This window comes from Cyrtonyx montezumae, unplaced genomic scaffold, assembly GCF_038088225.1.
Source record: "Cyrtonyx montezumae isolate F1298 unplaced genomic scaffold, pur_monq_1.0 scaffold_3, whole genome shotgun sequence".
In the NCBI taxonomy this organism is placed as follows: Eukaryota; Metazoa; Chordata; class Aves; order Galliformes; family Odontophoridae; genus Cyrtonyx; species Cyrtonyx montezumae.
The window spans coordinates 31,699,828-31,721,603 of record NW_027072034.1 but is presented as its reverse complement, the minus strand read 5'-3'; the positions used below and the strand labels follow the sequence as shown (position 1 = coordinate 31,721,603).

General features: G+C 38.4%; 1 protein-coding gene across 2 annotated transcripts in view; it reads right to left on the bottom strand.

Moving 5' to 3' along the window:
• Positions 1 to 4,167: 4,167 nt before the first annotated feature.
• TGFBRAP1 (transforming growth factor beta receptor associated protein 1) overlaps positions 4,168 to 21,776 on the bottom strand; it is a 28,099-nt gene continuing 10,490 nt past the window's right edge. For both annotated transcript variants that reach the window (XM_065741108.1, XM_065741107.1), the window contains 10 exons: positions 21,407 to 21,601; positions 20,286 to 20,440; positions 14,736 to 14,818; positions 10,944 to 11,285; positions 9,906 to 9,963; positions 9,460 to 9,603; positions 8,656 to 8,799; positions 8,190 to 8,349; positions 5,168 to 5,601; positions 4,168 to 4,429 (listed from right to left, as the gene is read on the bottom strand). In XM_065741108.1, the coding sequence (XP_065597180.1) occupies positions 4,241 to 4,429; positions 5,168 to 5,601; positions 8,190 to 8,349; positions 8,656 to 8,799; positions 9,460 to 9,603; positions 9,906 to 9,963; positions 10,944 to 11,285; positions 14,736 to 14,818; positions 20,286 to 20,440; positions 21,407 to 21,601 (1,904 nt within the window). In that variant the 3' untranslated portion in view covers positions 4,168 to 4,240. The remainder of the gene's footprint in view (positions 4,430 to 5,167; positions 5,602 to 8,189; positions 8,350 to 8,655; positions 8,800 to 9,459; positions 9,604 to 9,905; positions 9,964 to 10,943; positions 11,286 to 14,735; positions 14,819 to 20,285; positions 20,441 to 21,406; positions 21,602 to 21,776) is intronic.

Genomic DNA, 21,776 nt, shown 5'->3' with positions numbered 1-21,776 from the left:
ACACCATTACCTTTCTTTTTTTTTCTTTTAAAAATAGCAGCACGTTTAATTATCAATGCTCACAGGGCATAAGCTCCAAAGTTTTATGTAGCAGGGGAAAAATAACAGCAGAGGGAATAGGAGAGCGACTCACAATGGAAAGGTGCTGGTTAGAGCCTGTTACAAACAGCAGGATGCACTAAAAGAGTTAGATCTAAGCAAATTGGGAAGAGTAATAAAGTGAATTTACCCCTTACAACTGCAGAAAATAACATTTTTTAATGTCATTCAGGATGGGAGCCCTGCAATTAGGAGATTTTCTTATAAAGACAAAGTAGACAGTTAGGAGACAGTAGAGTTTGACCTCTGGAGGGCTCTTCCAACCCGCACAGTTCTGTAGTATGGGTGACAGAGCAGTGGCACAGCTGCACAGAGAGGTGGTGGAGTCTCCTTCCAGGGCTAGGGAGCTGCTTTGGCAGGGGGTTGGACTCCATGATCTCTGGAGGTCCCTTCCAACCCCCACAGTCCTGTGATAACACGCGTGTTTTCCAACATCCAACAGAGGTCTCAAAACAGACATACATGCCATCCCTACCACCACCTTTCCACAGCTGACATTATTCGGGTTTCACATTGCTGATGTGCTTAAGTGACATGTGATTTCGCTGAGGAACATCCAGAGCTCTCCAGACTTACACCCACAACAGTTTAGTGTTAGAAAAGTGACCCACGTGAGAGCTTTTGGACTGTGGGCACTAAACACAGTTTCCCCTTGTAGCCCAGAAGTCACAACGCTGCCTGAAGCAGTTGGCCCATAGATATGTGTGCTGTGCTCTATAGAACAACATTAGTTTTCTTGTACTGTTACTGACACAATCATTGCACCTCTTGAAATCATAAATATTAAGACCTAACTGAAACTCTCTGCAGTCGTAAGTGTACGGCTATTCATTTGAACAGAGCATCAGATTATGGGCATTTTTTTTCCTCCTCCTTTTTGCCTTAGGGAGGGAGAAAAAAAACATCACACGATGACATACAAATTATAGGTAATTTTTAAGAGAGGAAGAATGGATATACAAAAGCATGAGAGAGTAGAAAGGGGGTTAACAAGTGCTTTTTGTGTGCGTGACAAGATGACTAAGAAGGTCAGAAATGCAGCATTTCAGTAATTAGAGATTACGTGGTAAGTGGGTCTGTCTGTGGAAAAATCTGTGCCACCCTGGATCACAGACACCCAGTGGCATTAAAAAAACTCATCACTGGATCTCAACACATACAAAATGGAGGACATTCGCTGGCAAAAAGAAATAAAGTCGAAAAGAATTAGAAATATTTTATCAAGAATGACATTGAGAAGTATTTGGACTGGATCCCCCTTCTCCAAGGGAAGGTGTAAGAACTCCTAAAGATGGCATCAGGCTTCACCTCCCAGAGCCTATGTATGTCCACTCAATTTCAGTTCAAGAAAGGTGCTCAGAGGAACATCCATCTTTCCTGCCTCCTCCCCCTCATTAATCCAGTGAGCAATTACTACCTGGACAATCATTTGCTGCTGTGTCAGAAGGATTTACCAAAGCAGCAAAGCTGGCCCAGCATTCAGATATACAGAACTAGAACCAGCACACTGACAGTGCCAAAAAAAATAACGGAGGAACAAGGTCAGGTTCTCTGATTTCAAGTTCTTATCTGAGAGGTGCAGCAGCTGCTCTGCCTAAGGGCATTTGAGCACAGACACCTTTCATGCATCTTCTCCTCTGGTTGGGCATTATCCCAGTTGCTGAAGTGCTGTACCCTCACAGCAACAGCATCCCTCACCTGCCACCCCCCTGCCAGGCCCTACCTCAGCCTCGCACTCTGTTTCTGCTTTTTCATTTTGCTCCTGGTGGACTCACACATTAACTCATCCACACAAGTTCTAGGACACAAGAGAAGAAAAAAAAAAACCCCCACAAAAACACAAGTTAAATATATAGAAATAACTGTTATTATTTCTCCAGTCCATGTTCCCAGAGAGCTAAAGAGATCCAATCTCCCAAATTAAACATTAATCACCTTATTGGTCACCTACGATTACAAACCTTAGCACTACCCCTATGCATTTATTTGTTTTGTATATAGAATTAGATATTTGTTTCTGCCACGTTTTAATCAAAAGTAAAAACCTGAAGAACACCGTTATTAATATCTTCTCATCTTTTACTGGAGTATCTTTTCACACAATAGCAATTAAGAATTTTCCTGTGATCTGAATAATATGATCTCTACTCTACAGCAACGTGAGTTGACACAGTTCATCGCTACCTCATGGCCTGAGTGTCTCAACCATGGAGAGTGATGTTTGCTTTATTACCTCCTTATTAGTTAGAAACAGAGAGCACAGTGAGGATGCTCACAGCAAAAGGAAGGCTCTGTGCTACTGAACATGAAAGGCTCATCCAACCTTTCTAAAGCCTCTGCCCCTACCAGCAACTATTTTGAAGACATGGAACTAGAGATCTGTCATTGCTGTTTGCACACAGGTAGCTCAGAAATCAGGAACACGAGACAGAGAACCTGCTCATGCCATGGCTACACGGGAGAATCACTCATATTACAACTCAGAAATGACAAAATGTCATTTGGAAGGTGCTCCTCATTAGATGTCTTTCCTATCTGAGCAGAAAGAGCTGCAAAACTTTTTTTTTTCAAGCTCAATACAACAGCTATACTTTGTTTCAGACTCAGAAAAGATACAAAGGACTTTTACTTCCAGGACAAAGAAATGGATCTCCCCCTCCCCCACCCAACAAGATGTAGTCTGGTTGCCCATTTCTGGACTGCAACAGCACTGAAAAAGCTGTTCCATAAGCCAACCTTTCTATAACAGATCTCTTCTGAGACCATATCTAGAAGATATCACAATTTGCTGGAAGTCTCTACTCCAATTTGGAACACTAAAACCGTAAGCAGTCCTACTAGCACTCTGTTCACTAAGCTTAGTATTTATTAACATTACAAAATTAAAAGAAATGCTTTTACTTTGAAATGCTGTTTTATTTAAAGTCTCTAGTTTTGAGCCTCTCTTGTGCAAAGCTGCCCATCAACTTGAAACAGCTGAATGAGATATCATGGCAGTTCAGTACAAGTTTTGCTGCTGTCTGAAAAGCTTTAGTTTACAGAACGTTTTGTAGAACGCATCAAATCCAGTATCTTTGTAGTGCATCTTTGTAGATTCCCTCCCAGTTATACCACCTTCCCATGAACTTGATTGCACAAAGTCATTCACAGGTACCAATACCTATTCTTGTTGAGTTTCAGCCTGCTTAAGTTATCACAAACATTTAAGCACATAACCTATATGCTTCAGCATCAGCCACATCCTTTATCCCCCAAGGAAACTCTATGATGATATAAGATAAATTTATTCAACTGTATGTACAGCATATTTGCCTATGAATAAATAAATCATTATTAAAAGTTTCTTCCCCCATAATAAAGGTGACTACAGTCTGATCAGATAATCTGACTTCAATTCTTCATCCAAGCACAGCTGTGTGATCAAGGCTATCGGTTTCCACTCAGTCTACTACAGTAACCATAGGAGCAGAAAGTTAACAGGTAGTGCTTAAGTTTAAATTTTATGCAGCAGAGGAGAGGGGAAGGAAACGAGAATACTAAAAAGTGCAAAAGCCAACAACTCATAGAGTAAAGAACATGTTCATTGTGTGATCCTGGGGAAGAGAATCCAGCCCAAAAGAGGACGTGCTGCAGCAAACATCATAATCATAGTGTGTTTTTTTTGTCCTGACAGTCAGCAGCACGATGCCAGTCTTACTGTGTAATGCTCCAAGAATCCCTGCTCCAACAGACGCCATCTCCACCTCGACAAATTTATCAACACCACACTCAGTGCAAAGTGACATTTCTGAAAGCAAAGCTTTACCTTGTCTCCGTAACATTCATCCTCACCATGGAAATAAAGGCTCACTTTCTCTGACTGCTCACTACTATATACAGAAGTCCATATTTGCACCTCTCCATTTCTGGTAGTGATTTTTTTTCCCTCTATTTACATTCATTAGAAATTGAGAAGGCAATTGGCCATATTTTATATTTACTTAAGTCTTCCCATTAGCCCAATGACAATCTGTCCATCTTGATTTACACTTAAGGTAGCTGCACTTGGTTTTTTTTTTTCTTTTTTTTTTTTTTTTTCCTTTTTCCAGTCTGCTTTCAATGGGGTATAAGTCATGGGAACCTCTGGGACCTGGAACACATTTCAAGTCTCACTGCTGGATCTGGAAGAGTGAGGGGTCACACTTGAGTTCAGATGTCTGCTTGCAGCACAGTGTGTGTGGACCATACCCCCATTTGGGTATCTTACAAATGCAGGCTCACAGAAAGGATTTTGGCACACCTGACAGACCTTCTTGTCAGAAAGGAGAATGGGAGTTCCTCTATGTTTGACCTAAGGAGGAAAAAGAAAATTTAATAATATTAGAAATATTTAATGTGAGATTCAATTTCTGTATTCATACAAGCTCCTTCTATGCCTCACATAGAAAGGCACTCACACTTGATGCAACTAAAAACCTGGTACCACTTGCTAAACAAGAACACATCTTCATGACAGAGTATTGTCAAATCCTTATTGCAGACAGATTCTGCTGGATAAACCTTCACCAGAAGGAAACAGATTTAATCTTACCCTACAAATCTTTAAGCAACACTGCTCTAGAGCTAGGAATTCACTGTGGAGTATTTTACTACTCTGCAGGTGGATTTAACAAAATCAAAAGCTATCAATAATCTTTAATGCCAAGCATTGTGTAAGCTTTACTGCTACTTCTGTCATGTCCCAATCCTAGGAAAAAAAAAAAGCCCCAACAAAACTCAGTTGCTAAAAGTTCTGGAAGAAATTCATTAATCTGGAAATCCTAAATGTATTTCCTTCAGTCCACAAGTTCAAAGTTGTTCCCTTTTCAAAGCCCCACCTCCCCTCATGTTTTACACAAGCAGCGTGAAATTGACTACAGTAGACATGGCAAAAATGTAATAAATGCAGCAATTAAAACTGCGAAGAACATGAAGTCAAATTTGCCCTAACTCTAAAAGTGTCTGATTCAATTAAATCCTCAGATACATAATAAAACTTCCAAGTGCCTCTATTAAAAGCAAAACACAACACCACCAAACAAAACCCTACCTTCTCATATTTGTAGATCAAGTTTTCGGCTTGTGCTAACCCAAGTGCAACCTGAGTCATTCTTTTTGTATGAACGCTTTGCCTCACTGCTCCAGACAGGAAAGGGGAGAGGAGCTGCACAGACCAGCTGTCAGGCACCAGCTGCAAAACCAGAGCTGCATCAAACTCAGCAGCGTGGTTATTCAAGAGATCCACAGCAGCCATGACCAGTGCACAGTCCGAAGTGTCTGCATGTAGATATACTGACAGCAGCATATGGAAGAGCCTCCGTCGGTACTGCAGATCTCTGTTCTCAGAGTTCCATATGCAGTATTCTTCAGCAGCACCGAAGTCCTTCAACTCATGGACAAGGATATGCAAAGCCTTCTCGTGTTCCTCTAGCTTTCCATATAAAATTGCACTTTCCATGTGAAGGTCTGTGCCGCGGATTTTGTCTGTTGAATGAGAAACAAGGCAATGTTTGCTCAGTGGAGGAGACTGCCACTTTCTCTCCCAAATTCAATGTAAACAAGTCCACAGAGCTCAGTTTCCACTCATTTTGCAGAGAAGCTGGCAGCTCTGTGCAGATACAGCACAAGAATGCATGGATGTACAGAAACGTCTCTAACAAGTGCACCACAAAGCAAGGAAGAAGAAATCATTAAGCAACAAGTGATAAAACTAACATCAGTATGATCTTTTAAAATTCCAGCAGCTACATTCTGTGCATTCCTGCCCACGCTCCCACACGTGATAAACTCTGAGATGAAACTACAATATTTTTCAGCTCTGCTCACATCAAATGTTACACAAAAATACAGATAGCTGTCTTAGTTTCAACTGAGATGGAATTGTTTTCTTCAGTGTTTGGTAGGATGCTATGTGTTAGTTGTAGGTGAAAAGCACTGCTGATAACACACTGATGTTCACAGTTGTTGATAAGCAGTGCTGTACAGAGCCAAGGTCATTCCAGTTTCTCAGCAAGGGCTGGGAGGAAACAGAATCAGGACAGCTGACTTAAACTGGCCAGAGAAACATTCCATACCATATGGCATCATGCAGGAGAGTCTCAAAGGGGGCAGGAGTGCACCTCTCTCTTCTGCTTGCTGTGAAGCTAGCTGGGCATTGGTCAGTGGGTGGTGAGCAGTTGCTTGTGCATCACTTGTTATATACATTCATATATGCACACGCACATCATAACTATTACCCTTTTCCCTTTCTCTTAGTTTCACCTCAAAGAAAAAAAAACAACCCCAAAAAACAACAATCAAAGCCTTAAAAAAATTCTCTGACAACAGTTTAAAGTCTAAAAGAGACACTAAAGATCAAATAGTATCTTCTTCTAAGAAAAGGACACTATAAACCCTTAATCCAGTCTGGCAGCTTAACTGTAAGAGTTAGCAAAGTATGGAAATACAATGTTTTTTTCCCCATAGAGTATTTTGATTGTCAAGGAGGAACAATACAAGCACTGCAGTGATCTCATCTTCATGTAAGAAAAAATGTCATGCAAGAAATCCTGCATTTTGGAGTACGCTGACTTCAAGAGAATAATCCACCTTAAAAAATCCTGCTCTTAAAAATTGGGTTAAAAATAAAAACTCAAATAAAAGGAAGATTTTCACTGACTATATTACGCTGGTATATTCCTGGTCACACCATGCTTTGCCAACTGGAAAGGCAAGGGGACAGTAAATGTTAGGAAGCTATTTCAGCTGTTACTCGCCAGTTTTTATTTCTACACCCAGTATTTTTTTCTATCAGATTTCAGACAATATTTCACACTTTGCACGATAAGAACAAATCATTTCCCTTACATTCTTGAGAGGTACATTAAAAAAAAATAGGCAAAGCAGCACTGGCCAAGGAAACATTTTAGCTTAACTGTTGCCTTCCTTATGATAACACTAAGATATATATTGTCCTTTTCACTAAGAGTGTGGATCCACCTTTTTCTGACCAGCATGAAATCGTGTTTTTAGGATGTGAATTGGTTACATGCAACATAAGTCCTCACGAAATCTTTACAAAGCTTTGCTTCACACCAGTTGGGAAACTGTTTAACAGATAAGCTTGTAACTCTTACATTCCCAAAAAACTTTCACAAGTTGTGTTTGTCATTAAAAAGAAACTGAGTATAAAGTTGGATATTGTATGAAGCTACTTTTCCTACCTAGTCATGGTGACCTTGGTGCAGTGGAGAACATGCCATTCTACTCCACAAACCCTGAGATCAAAGGCAACAGTAACAGCTGTCGCCTTTGCTGAATCAGCTTGTGTTGCAAAAGACGAGCCAATCCACCAAATAGACATAGATACCAGAAAGAAATGCTTCACTGTGAGGGTGGTGAGACACTAGAACAGGTTGCCCAGAAAGGTAGTAGATGCTCCCTCCATGGAAGCACTGAAGGCTGGGCTGGATGGTGCTCTGAGCAACCTGGTCTAGAGGGAGGTGTCCCTGTCTATAGCAGGGGGTTGGAATTAGAAGGTCTTAAAAGGTCCCTTGCAACCCTTGTCTGGAGCACAAGTCTTATGAGGAGCAGCTGAGGGAGCTGGGATTGTTTAGTCTGGAGAAAAGGAGGCTCAGAGGAGACCTTATTGCACTCTACCAGTTCCTGAGGGGTGGTTGTGGTGAGGAGGGGGTGGGCCTCTTCTCCCTGATAAATAACGACAGGACGAGAGGGAATGGCCACAAGTTGTGCCAGGGAAGATTTAGATTAGACCTGAGGAAACATTTTTTCTCTGAAAGAGTGGTCAGGCACTGGAATGGCCTGCCTAGGGAGGTGGTTGAGGCACCATCCCTAGCGCTGTTCAAGAAGCGTTTAGATGAGGTGCTAAAGGATTGATTTAGTAGTTCAGTGGGTAGGGATGGTGATAGGAGGATGGTTGGACGAGATGATCTTGTAGGTCCTTTCCAACCTTATGAACCTATGAACCCAAAGCATTCTGAGTCTATATCTCAAATATTTTCATTTTCTATCCTTATTAGGCCCACATGTCAGTTCCAGCAGAAAGCAAAATTATATAGAGAAATGCATCTTACCCAAAATAAAGTGAATTCTATAAAGATCAGATTTCTGAAGGAGGCTGCGTAGTTTCAACAGCAGTTCAACTGTTTCCATACAGTTATCTGTGGTCCCAGATTTTAGCTGAAGTACTGCCTCCAAATACAGGGCAGCTAGATGAGTATGGTACTTTTCTTTCTACAGACAAAAGCAACGTTAGCTCAAGTTTACAAAGACAATCCCTTCTCCCCACCAATAACAATACAATGAATATTTATGTAATTCTATAAAGATGCTCATTTATTTAATTCAAATTATCCAGAAATTTTTAGTTCATGCAAGTAGTCAGTTTATTCAGATCAGCTTCACAAGACAGGGTATGCTATACCTACAGCTATTATATAAATAAATGTACAATTCAGCTTCTTAGCTTGTGTCAGAGTTGCTCATCATACGTACAGGATAAGGAGTGCAGACTGCTTTTGGTATTCCTGTAGGACTCACCTCTATTTTTCTTTCCAATACGAGATGTTCTAGATATTTAATACGTGCTTTAGGATATTTGTTAAGGCAACTGATGATATCATCTGGATTAATGTTTTTCTCTTGTTCTTCCAAAGGTCTTTTAGTAAAAATCTGTACTCCAACCTAGAAACAGATAATTGCATTGAGAAACTCAACAGCAACAATTTTATTATCATTTAAATATTTATTTAATAGCACTATCAGATCAGTTGGTACATTATTCAGAAGACAAACGATGCAAAACTGTCCCTCGTACCACTAAGACTATGCTACTTCGTGCTTCATGTGATCACACCCTCTCCTATCTGCCTTACCTCCATCAGCAGTCTACACATAGCCATGCTATAAACCTTTTGCTGAATACACTCTATGCCAGCTACAAGAAGTACTGAACAGATCTGCGTAATAATAGGACAAGATGCTTTATTACTGCAAAGGATTAAAGCACAAGTTGGAGGTCCAAATATGTATGGGTTTCTCTCTGTGCATATCATAACATTTGAAGGACTTCTACAACCATCAAAATCAAAGCTGAGAAACCTGGCATGCAATAACTACACTTTTAATTAATACTGGTTAGGCAGTGACAAATTCCAGCAGTACAGGCTGATACAGCATAAAGCATGCCTCTTCACAGTTCACAGATATTACAAAATTTGCATTTTTACTTCCATTGGAATAAGTTTAGTTGTTTTTAAGCAGTGCATGAGGCTGCTGCTGCAGCTAACCTTTCACATGAGCTTTTATTTCTTTTAATAAAGATCTGAAAATCATCTCACAAACCTCTTCGTTTTTTTGTAAAACCCACTCAGAGTATTTCCACACCAGATCCTGGTCTGAGCAAAATGTAAGGAAGTCTACTACATATTCATAGAGATCTGAACGTGTAGAGTCTTCAATGTCTCCATCAACTATTTGCACCCATAACTGCCAAAGAAAAACACAGATTAAAAAGTATTTAAACATTCTTACGACTCAAAAAAGTATTCAAGCTCTAACAACACTCAGCATCAGCCATTGGTATTTGTACAATTAGAGCTTCTACAAACACTAATTGTAAGGGACCTCATTCACACTTCCTCTCCATCACAGGCTTTCCTTGTACCTGCCAGATGCAACTAATTCAGTTCCAAATAATGTGTGAGTTTTCACAATCTGAGAATGGCTAGCAGAGGAATGGGTAGGATTTTATAATGATTGTCAGTTGATACTAAAAGCTTTGTACTAACCTGAAGTGCTGCAGCATCTTGACCATTGTAGTGATACAGGAGACCAAGGGCAAAATACCTGTAGGAAAATAAAAAACAGTATTAAAATGGATGGATTTTTCCTACCAATTTCACTATGGTTTGATTAGCACAGAATGTAACAAATAGTGGCTTACAGTGGGATTTCTAGGTGACATGTACATGGCCATGACTACATTCAAAGGAGAGAAGTTTTTTCCTAGAAAAGCATCCATGTCCCTCCTTTTCCCTAAAAATAGTTAGAAGTTACTAGCTCCAATTTAAATGGCTACAAGTCATTTGTTCATTCAGAGATGATTCTCATGCTGTTCCCTGAATTGTACATACAGATGTAACACAGCTCTAAATCATAAGCATTCTGCCAACAGTTAATCATGTACTATTACAATCAAATCTGTAGGATGCTTATTTAAAACTTTATTTTGCTATCAGAAATATATTTTTCTTTCTTTAGGTACCGAAAAACTTTGTACAGTACCATACTGATTTTTTTTTTTTTTTGGTGTATTGTAATCCAAATGAAGCTCAAGTACTTAATAGCTTCTCCCTAAAATATAGCATGTTTTGAGGCATCTTTTCATTATGTCCTAGACACTGAGGACTACCTATTGTGGGCTATCTGCTTAAGCAGTGGGGTTGGACTCAGTAATCTCATGAGGTTCCTTCCAACCCCTGCAATTCTGTGATAAACTAAAACTACTCTGCTGCACCCATTCAACTCACACACTATCACAAAGGCAAATAAATTGCTTTTTCCCCACCGAGATCCATACCAATACTGATTTTTGTACTGGACACAGTTTCAAGGGGAAAACTCTGTATTCCACTAGATATATTTTCTTTAACTTTGATTGTCAATTAAGACCTTTCTCCTCGCATTCGGGGATTTTTACACATCATGTCAGAATTATCTTCTGGACGTTAAGTCAGACATGTATCACTCTAAAAGTCAACTGCTTTTTAAAGTTAAACATTTTTCTTCCTGGTCTCAAGGGTGCCACGCTTGAAAAATTCACTCACTTTTTGTGCTTTTCCAGCCAGGCAGCACTATCTGTTAGAAGACAAAAGTTCTCTGAAACCAGCAGATCCAGCAGGCTTTCATGATTTGCCTCTGCATATAACTTAAGTAAAGCCGTGTCAATATCTTCCTTGTAGCCATTAGCAATCTCAGTGCTGCGGACTTCGTTCAGGTAACTCATGAGGAATCGTTTGCATTTTATCATCTTCTCCTGGTCCCCTTGGGTCAGCTGGTTTAGGTCAGCATACTCATGCAGAGGAGGATGAGACCGTATAAATGAAGAGGAAGTAGGCAACAGGAAGGGGTAGAGAGAGATCAGCTCCCGGACATCAAGCTGGCCGCTTCTGCAATTACAGTGTCAAACTAGATGAAGCAAAAAGAAAGAAAAAGTATACATAGGCACAAAAAAATAACATTCTGGAAATGTGTGCACATATGCTTAGAGGCAGGACACCAACAGGTCTTGAGTTTCTGAAAGCTATTGCCTTCTGCACCGATGAAAGTATAATCAGAACAAATTTGGATTTTTTTTATTTTTTTTTCAATATTTCTACCCAAATTGACTACTCTTTTTAATCTCTAGTAGATTACTGAGGATTCAGACTGTCCAGTCTTTTGCTTTTGACATCGTACAGCTGTTCGATGGCACACAGAAAAAAATAAAATAAAAATCAGCTGAACAGCTCCAGGGAAGTTCCAGGGACTGTCCTGGACTTCATCAATACATAATGGTAGCTGACTGAGGCAAAAATAAATAAATATATAATAGACAATAAAACCTTTCAGACAAGCCAAAAAGGCTGTGCAAGAGTAGCACACTGTGACATACGTATGTTACCACATACAGCTTTTTTTTTTTTTTTACACTACATTGAAGAAAATTCTCCAGCAATGTGAACGACAATGGTATAAAAGAAGAATAAAATCAGAATTTGGGCCATATGTGACAAATATCTCCCCAGTTTTCACACTCCTCCTAGGCTTTGCTTTAGAAGAGCAGATAGAAATCACAATTTACATTTTATTTCAGTGTCAATTCATTATTCAGAATTCATCTTTAGAGACCAGCTTTTCTGAAAGACAAAAGATACTGCTGTTGAGTAAAAATGAACTTCAAAGTTCTCCAAAAGAAACCCTGTTTACTTTTTTTTTCCCGACCCACAAACAAAAGTTTTCATCCATCCACTGGTCAACAACCTCAGAAGAACTTTTCCATTCACAAAACTGATTGGAAAACTCTAAAGGGAAGCTAGTTATAACCGTAGAACTAAATGGGGCAGGAACATTTTTTCATTCCACAGGCCATAACTGTAAAAGACTACAGAATTAATTATAGAATGAGTTAGGTTGGAAGGGACCTCTCAAGCCCACCCAGCTCCAACCCCTGCCATGGGCAGGGCTGCCCCCACCAGCTCAGCTGCCCAGGGCCCCATCCAACCTGGCCTTGAGTGCCTGCAGGGATGGGGCACCACAGCTCCTCTGGACAGCTGTGCCAGCACCTCACTGCCCTCTGAGGAAAGAGCTTCCTCCTCATGTCTAATATTAGTCACCCTTCTGTTAATTTAAAATTGAAAACCGTTCCTTATCCTGTCATTATCTTCCCATTTTCTTCCTCTTTTCCGGTTTTGCGTTTGGTTTTGAAATTCTCAGATTCACATTACAGTGACCTCACCCATCATGATGTATTCAGCAAACAGCCTGCTAAACATGCTGTTTAATTGTGTGCAAATCCCCCATGGTAACAACATGAAAGATCACAATTCGTAGGTAGTAATGAATTATACCATGCTAGCAATAACAGAGTTTGTCAAACCAAAGAAGTCATGTTGTGACAGCTCATCTTAAGGTTACCAGATTCAGCTAAAAAAAACCCAAAAACAATACCCTAAAAAAAAACCAACAAACTTCCTCTGGCTCTGTTTAGCTTAAATCCAGCTGCCACTTCCTTCCTTTTTGTCAACGTTAGCCAGTACTTGGAAGTATCAGCATAACCAAAAGGAACTTAGTAGGAAAGCACTCCTCTTAAAAGTTACATCCTCTAAGATCTATGACATTAAGAACAAGATAACTATTTTGACAAGGTTAACCAAGGATTACTGATACAACGAAATAAGACTCTTAGTCCAATGCAATTATTTCCTGGCTAATCTATAACTCATAGATGTTCTCTAAGAAATGAGCCAATCTTGCTACAAATTTGGCCAGAAGTTGGATCCACATCTCACAAATTTCTTGAAGCTTCTGCTGCTCCTGTTTCACTGCTAAAGCCATCTTTTCCTCAAACATGTATCAAGTGGACCCTTGGCATTTTAAAATGAATTATTTCTGACTAATACTAACTTGAAACACCTGCAGAGCAATACATGGAGCCAGGGCAGTATTTACACAGATTGTCCTTTTCTTTCCTACAAATATCAATAAACTTAGAATGAACAAATTATGCTCTGATACACCCTGTGACAATCAGATATTAATTGGGTCGGGTATGATGGCTGAGGCTGAAGAAAGTCAGAGACCCTGCATTCTGTAAGATTCACCCAAATATTTATAGCTTATACATGGATGGTGAGAAGTAATACATGTTTTTGTTTTCTCCTCACAACAAAAAATCAGTTCACGAAAAGCTGTCCTACTTCAGAGTTGCAACTTTCAGAGGAAGGGAACACCCTGGGATGCTGACTCAGCTTGAAAAATCATGCTCAGACAGCAAGTTTTCTCATGAAACACTTTTTCTATAAAGGAGCTTGCACAACACTGTTGACTGAAACTTACTTGTAGATGGACTGCCAGCTGGATAGGTGCTGTGTAACTGAACGTGGCTATTCCATCTCCCTTCCACCCACAAGGTGCTGGAGCTCTCTGCAGGATGCATTTTCTAGAAAATTTTCATTTTCTTTTTCATTGTTTTTAAAGATCTTTAAACCACTACTAGCAAGGTAGGACCCCCCAGAATAGACTGCAGGAAACCACTGCCAGGAAGGGTAGGGTTGAGGCTGAGAAGTCAAACCACAGTCGAGACAGCTGCACTGAATCCTGGCCACCTAACACACCTAGACAGTGAATAAACATTACAGCTAGTTCAACCTCAAACTATTTTACCACAGCTGGGCACAGTAAAAAGAAGTCTACTGGAAATCCACGTGGAAAAGTTTAGTAGAAACTCTGTAAAGGATTCCTTACTTTGTAGACCGTTTAATTCTGCTTCAGATACACAACACAGCAAAGATTTAATCCAGTGTTTGGAAGGTCACAGGGAGGAAGACTGTAAGTTGCTCATTATTGCCAAAAACTACAAGGTAATACAGACAGTGGTCGTGGCCATATCAAATTGCACAAACACTGCTCAGGCTTTTCCTGTCATTCTCCAATTTCCACTCTATGTACACTGCCCATACGAGCACAGTATTTCCCATTATCCTGGTAAGCTGGAGACAAAATGGACAATTCCCCCTCTAGTAGTACCTTCTCCCAAAGCTTCACTTCCCTTGAAACGTGTCCATTAAGAACAACTCGTTTTTCCTACAGTGTAGAACTCTACTACCTACACAATCAAATTAGAGAATTAGAGAAACCTTAACACTACTGTACATTAGCATACAAAACAAAAAGTTGCACTTACTCTTGAAATATAAAGCTGTTTCAATCTTACCCTCCATTTTCCCCTAAGCAAGCCATTTTTTCACGTGACCTCAAATTTGCATTAAAAAATATTCAAGAGACCAAGAGTTTTTAAAGCCAATTATATTAAACCCTTATTCACAGATAAATTACTAAATTTCTCATCACACAATTACCTGAAGAGTTCTTTTGCTTCAAGGAACTGAAGCTGTGCAAACTGTATAAAACCTGCTTGCTGCAAGATTCGTCTGTACATTACCTATAAAAGAGAAGGGAGAAAAACTATTATATTTCTAAGGAGTTATTCATATGATGCTAGTCAGAGCTGTAACAAATAAATCATAAAAACACTGAACACACAACTTTCAACTGGAACCATTAAGTTGCATGCAAAAATAATATCATATTAAATTGAATGTACCCACATATACTCTGAATCTGCTGCCCAGGCTGAGTTAGTTTCACAGATGTATGTAAACACTATCCACAAAAACTTAATAAAAACAAATCAACAAATAGAAAATTCAAGTCTTCTTATTCAAACATTAAACACTGATTCATCTAACACCAGGGTGACCTGCCTCAGGTTTTTCTTCATGGCATTTACAAACACGAAGGTCAGTGGCTATCTAAAAATTCTTTTAATTCACCAGACAAAAAGAAAAGACAAACTTAAGGGTCCCAGCTGAACACACAGAGCCAACTTTCTCCTCTTCTGACCATACTTCTCCTGCCACCTTGCTGGTGATTTTCATAGCCTCTTTTCCAGCTGATGATGATATTTCTGATTTTCTGACAGATGCCTTTGTTGTTGTTTTTAATAAGCAAATACTTTTAAAGCAGTTCAATTTATGAAATATAAAACACATCACGAAATGTACATAAAATATGGCTAAAAAGAAAAGCACAAGTAAAGAATAAGAAAAGCAAAGTGTTATAGTTTCATCGTTAAGATCACACATAGACAGAAAAAAGTTTAAAAAATCACTAGAAAAAGAACAAATCTGCTTGAAATACTAAATTTTTATTATTTTTTTAAATCTTAATGGCAAATTGGTTACCTCAAGGTTAAACACAGCTCAAATATTTCCAATGGTAAAAAGAAAACAACTGAAAGGAATGTGAACTGCGAGTTCAAGTTCCAAAGCCTCCACCACTTGAGACAGCACAAGTGCTTTGTGAATACAGCTATCCACTTCCACATGCTCTCAACTTCACCTTTCAGCTTTATCATGCACATGCAGTTCTGTGATATCAAGCAGTGTACATGAATGCTGTTATTAATAAGACTTCCACTTTCACTGAGAACACCCAGAGAAATTCCAGTACATTTAGGAACACAACCCAAGCATACCTCAAGCAGGGCACAGTGACAGTCACTGATTTTTAATCTTGATTAAGGATTGTGGATTTATCGAGAGAAAATCTTGGCTTAAATTCATTTAGTTTGTGCATACTTTACTAACGGATTATCCTAAGGAAATACCTGATCATTAGTAAGCCATTACAAACTATTGATCTGTAGAGTTGTGGAACTTCTCTTGCCTCCCCAGTGTTGTAGATAGAAAGGTAAGCAAAAGGACATTAACTGGAATATCTTTTCAGACAAATGCTAAGCTAAAAGGGAATTTAATTAGAGCAATAAAGTAAAACTACTTCAGAGGATAACGCATACATAAAACATCCAAAATATCTTAGATTTACAACTGTGTTATTATAGCAATGAATTGAAATCTGTGAACTTATGAATAGCTGTCTGATAACTGCTTGAGGATGAAGATAGGCTTTGGTAAAGGATTTCAATCCATATCTTATTATGCCACAAACCTTCAAAAAATCTGACCTCAGGCTTGATAGGGAAGGCTAACGGACAAACACTGATAAAACTGCTAGAGAAAACAAAATTAAAGAGGGTTTTTTTTTTTTAAGTCCGATTTCAGTTTTTCCAATCAATGGACAACTAACATTTACACATTAGGAGTTAGGGTATCACAGTTACATTTGCATTGATCTAGCACACTGAAGACACTGCCTTTATTGTACAGCTTACTCTTTGCAGCAATCTTCAGAAGAGCTTATGGACAGTTTAAGTATAGGCCTAAGAAATGAGCTTCAAATTTAAAACTGATTAAGTGGTATTCACTTTCATTTAAACACTGATGTCTCTTCACTTATTCCTTTGTTACCCAATTTCAAGGGACATCTCTAGTCAGATGCTTTCCCAACTTCTAAAAGATACACTAATAAGATAACAGAGTGTTTGGGTTGATTTTCAGCCAATAAGGTAAGCATTACACATCAAAATGCTTTAAGATTATGGAAGAAACAGATCTGGAAAATACAACAGTATTTCTCAGGGATTTAAAAATAGGGTAGACCTACATGCCAACTACAAGTAGTTTATATTTGTTTATGATATAGGAGTGGTTCTGAGTTCTTCCAGACTCATTTGCCAGTATACTGTAATTGGCACATTTAAAAAGGTGCCAAGTTACAGTCTGTTAGAATTCAAGGCATTATTTATTCCCCCAACGTTTTTGAAGAACTACAGGACTTAAATGTGGACTGGATTCACATTAAAAATATAGCAAGAGCAGAAGTTTAGCTATAGAAACATGAGTAAAGATTTTTATTAATTGATATTGAAAAAAGCTCTAATAAACAAAGCTGACTGCTGAAGCCACATGAGCTATAGCAAAGCCTTAATTCTACCAGGAGCTAGAAAAAGCCTTCCTAGGATTATCAGAATTCCCAACAAGATTGGCAAAAAAGATTCTTACTAGAAAGTTACTTCAGTTTTCATCAGGTTTGTGTGCAATTAACAAGTTTCTTGAAACTAGAGAGAAATGAGAGGCAAAAAAAGAGATACCTATGCAAGAGGTGTGTCAATCTAACCAAGGTCTTCACTACCATCAACCATGATTTCTGCAAACTTCAGCTGTCCTGAAAAATTAATAAGTAGTGTTCAGTCATTTCATGGTAGCATGGTAGAAAGGCCTTTCTATTATACCAAAAATGATATCCAGCAAAGCTGTCTCCCCTGTATACACCTTGCTTAGCAGTTCTTTCTTAATTCTTGATGCTCAAAGACATTTTCATGTAATATAACAAAAGAAATTTGCAGGAGCTCTGTGTCAAATAATACATTAGAGCTACTAACACATGTCCTTCTTCCCATAAACTAAACACTGGTTGTACAAACAAACCTGAGAATGCAGTACTTTACTGTTTCAGCCCTAATATCATTCTGCATTACTTGGATATATACTTATACATTTATGTAGATATGAATAGAATGCAACTGTGTATGCATGCAACAACAATGCAGCATTGAACTGTAGATAAAACCCTATGTCTTCGAGAACTCCCCTGACTGAGTTCAAGTCAAAAATGTGATGGCAAAAGCCATTCCAAACTGAGGAAGATAAAACAGCTTACTGAAAATGAAGGCATTATACAACTGTATCAAACAATTGTAACCACCCTTCCATATGGACAACTTATAGCTGCTGGGTCAAGCATCTTAATTCAATACCTTTATCTTCCTACTCCTGCTAGTATGAAATGGTGAATTAAGGCCTTGAATGTGTCAGCTATACAAGAATCAGTAAAGCTTGCAAAATAGGTACCTCAAGATATTTATTAGATAGGAGTTAGAAGGAAGAGATTATGTGACCAATTAAAGAATGCCAAGAAATGATGCAAGAGATGCATGTGAGGTGTGTAATTTGGATGTACTCCATTAGGCTTATATTACAGGAGACTACAGTAAAGGAAAGACTGATGTGCTCGTACCAGAACTGTAATAACAGCATTAATTATCAGAGGCACATTAGAAAGCAAGCTCAACATGTTACATTTCCAGCTACTGATGCATTCTGAAAAATTGGACTAGCCTGTCAACAGCAAATTCAAGTGGAATGATTTTAACAAGTTAATGGGAGACTTCATCAATTTAAGCTAATTAACATCAGTCTGTAGTTAACTCAAAACTTCAACAGGTTTTGCTTACACACAAATTTCCTGCTTATCAGACATCGCATTGATCCAAAGTAACTGAACACCCTTGAAAACACAGTCAGAACTTTAATTCTCAGAAACAGTAATTTGGGGAAGTATGATGCATGTGTAAGTGCACACATAGCACTTGTAAACAGAAGGTGACATCCCAAAGGTAGAAAAACCCTAAAAGTAAGAGAACTTCAGGGAATTAATCATTAATTTTATACAGTGAATTGCAGCTAAATCTGTGGGGAAAAAACCAAACACATTAAGACATCTCTCACAGGAAATCCTTATAAACTGGAAATACTTGGAGAATTAGAGGTCATAATGCATAAAATATATTTTAATCATGCATTCTGTCTTCACAGCAGGACTTCAGTTTACCTCTTTAGATTCTAAAGAAAGAGTTAGGCATAAAAACAAACTGCAAACTGAATTCTGAATTTTCTGAGATACTTTCCAATACTTCAGAACTGTCCAAGTACTTCCAGACAGTTGTACCTTCCTAAAAGGAGGGAAATATTTTTATGCCAACATTTTTACATCCAGCAATCTCCCAGCCACTCATTCTATGGGGGAATTAAGGATCTAAGTGACAGCTTTTAAAATTTTCCTTTCATTTAATGATTTCTTTCCAAGGGCACTGAACAACATTTACATGTTATGACGTGAATAAAATTAGAAAATTTTTAAAATTAAAATATTCCCTGATAGATCAAATTCAGTTTGGTCCACTGCAGTTTTAAAATTTCCAGTCAGGTACCAAAATTTCAATGTGTCCTAAGCTAACTGGAAGTAATGTAACAGATGCCACTTCGATGGCAGTGAAATACTCCTAAGCATCTAGAAATCAGAAAAAAAAAAAGATTAATTTCAGCTCTGCATATAGACTTCAAGCAGATTTTAGATCAAAAGGAAAGAAACCATCAAATGTCCATTCACATACTTGGTGAATAGATTCAAGCTCACTTTCTAAAATACTACTCAAGAATAAACTGATTATTTCTTTATATTACATGAGATTTCATGTTATTTTATCCAAGTTTCAGACTTCAAATAAGAGATAGGAGTAAATTGAGAAGGAGGTGTATTATAATATAAACCAGAGGGAAAAGGAAATGAGTACAAATCTCTAACACTAATCAGAGAGCTACTGAGATATGGTTTTTTTTGTTTTTTTTTTACTCCACAGAAATCCTAACCATTCTGTTATATAACAATACACATCTAGAACTAGGATGCATTTGTTATTACAGTATTTCCTATTACAGTATTTAAAACTGTAATAGTATGGAGTTTAAGGCACAGTGAGAATGTTTGATTAAAAAAAAAGTCAAACTTAGGAATTACAAATTGAAATAAAGTCTATGTTTTTTAAAACAGCAATAATATCTAACAACTGAACACAGAGCTACAATAAGCACTGCAATATTTCCCCCCACCACCACCACCACTCATTCCCTGGTTTTAAGTTATAAACAAGAGGAAAAAAAGAATACCAAAAACAAGCAGAACAGCAACACTCAGCCGTGCAAACGTCACAGCTGCTAACAACACAAATCAATCCGGTAGCACATTTGTTTCTTTAGGCTGAAATAATACAAGGTATTAGTAGATATGTCTTCAACACAAATTCCCCTCTTCTGCCCAGTCATTTGATCACTGGCATACATGGTTCCCTGCAAATTTACATTTTCACGAAAATTCAAGTAGGGACAGACCTGAAATTTCTCTTTTGGAATATTCCTTCGAGCTCCTTTTGCTAGAACAAGGGCTTCTTCCACTCTGTGGCTAGCTAGAAGATCCTGAATCTGCTTTTCCAAAGGCAGCGGTACCAAGATATACACGCCCTTATTAGTAGCGACAATAACTTTTCCTGGAGAAAGCAAACAGACATTGAGTTTACACTCTTTTTAGAGAAAATGAGCAGTATTTCAGAAATAAGCTTTAATATTCATGATACAAGAATGTAAACTGTTAAAGTTTTAAAACTTATCTTTGTTGATAGTGTATTTCCCAGATAGTATAGTTTACCTGTAAAATTGTCCTCAAAGCTAATAAACTTACTTATGTACAGCAGATTTTGTCTCCCTCTGAGTAAATTAAACTGGTTACATTTTTTTATGATGGACTAAGACATGCAGGTCATCACTTTAAAGTGAGATTCAAGAAAACAGACTTAACTGCCAGCCTATTTTCCTCAGGCTTGCATTAGGAAATTGTACAGTTGCACACCAAAAGTAACAATTAATAAGCAGTTCATAGTACTAGAGTCTGTAGCTCTCTTGAGAAAAGAAGAAAAACAAAACAAGTATGAAATACATTGCACAGCTAGTCTCTAACTGAGGGCTGGATCACACACAAAAAAATAAACTTTTTATGAAATATCTACTTCTGAAGTTCTAACAGATGTATTAGATAGGAATCCAGAAGAACTATTTTAAGATAGGTGCCCACTGGTTTTATATCTGCAACCCATAACTATAGACTCATAACATCAAGTTAATTTCTTTTAAAGGAACAGTGTTAAGTTAGACTTTTTTCTTCAAGGCCCACACACTCCTGTCCAACAACTAACTTGATGATTGCAGCACGTTCAACATATGTTGGAAGTACTGAATTCTAGATGACGATTTTTTCCTATCACAGGCTGCAGGAACCTAGTGAGAAAAATATGTGCTAAGAAGCTACAATAGTTAACATGCTTGCTAGATATTTGTTTAAAAAACTATCATCCCCCCAAAAACCCAACAAATGAAGTGACTGTGTTCACAGTGGTGATAGTTCCAGAATTACTGGTACAAAACCAACCAAACAAAAAAACCACAGCGTTCTTTAATACCTTCAAAGTCCTGTAGTATATGACCTTCTTTAAATGGCAGGGTTTGCTTTTGCTGCTGGTCCAGCATGCTGTGCACAGTAATGAACTCCTCATCCAGAGCAACCACATAGGGAAAGCACAAAGCTGCTCCAATCACGTTCTCTGACCAGTGCACAGGAGCACGCTGTGAAATACCATCTACAGTTGCAAACATGCCTACAAAAAGAAAGAAGCCTGAGGCTCACACTAATTGAAGAGCATTTACCCCCACCAATGTTGATACCAAGGTATAGGAATAGCAGGTCTCAGAAGAACAGATGCAGCATCAGATGGCACAGTGGCAGCGCATCACACCTCGCTGGATCTCACAAACCTGTTGGTTTGTTCAGTT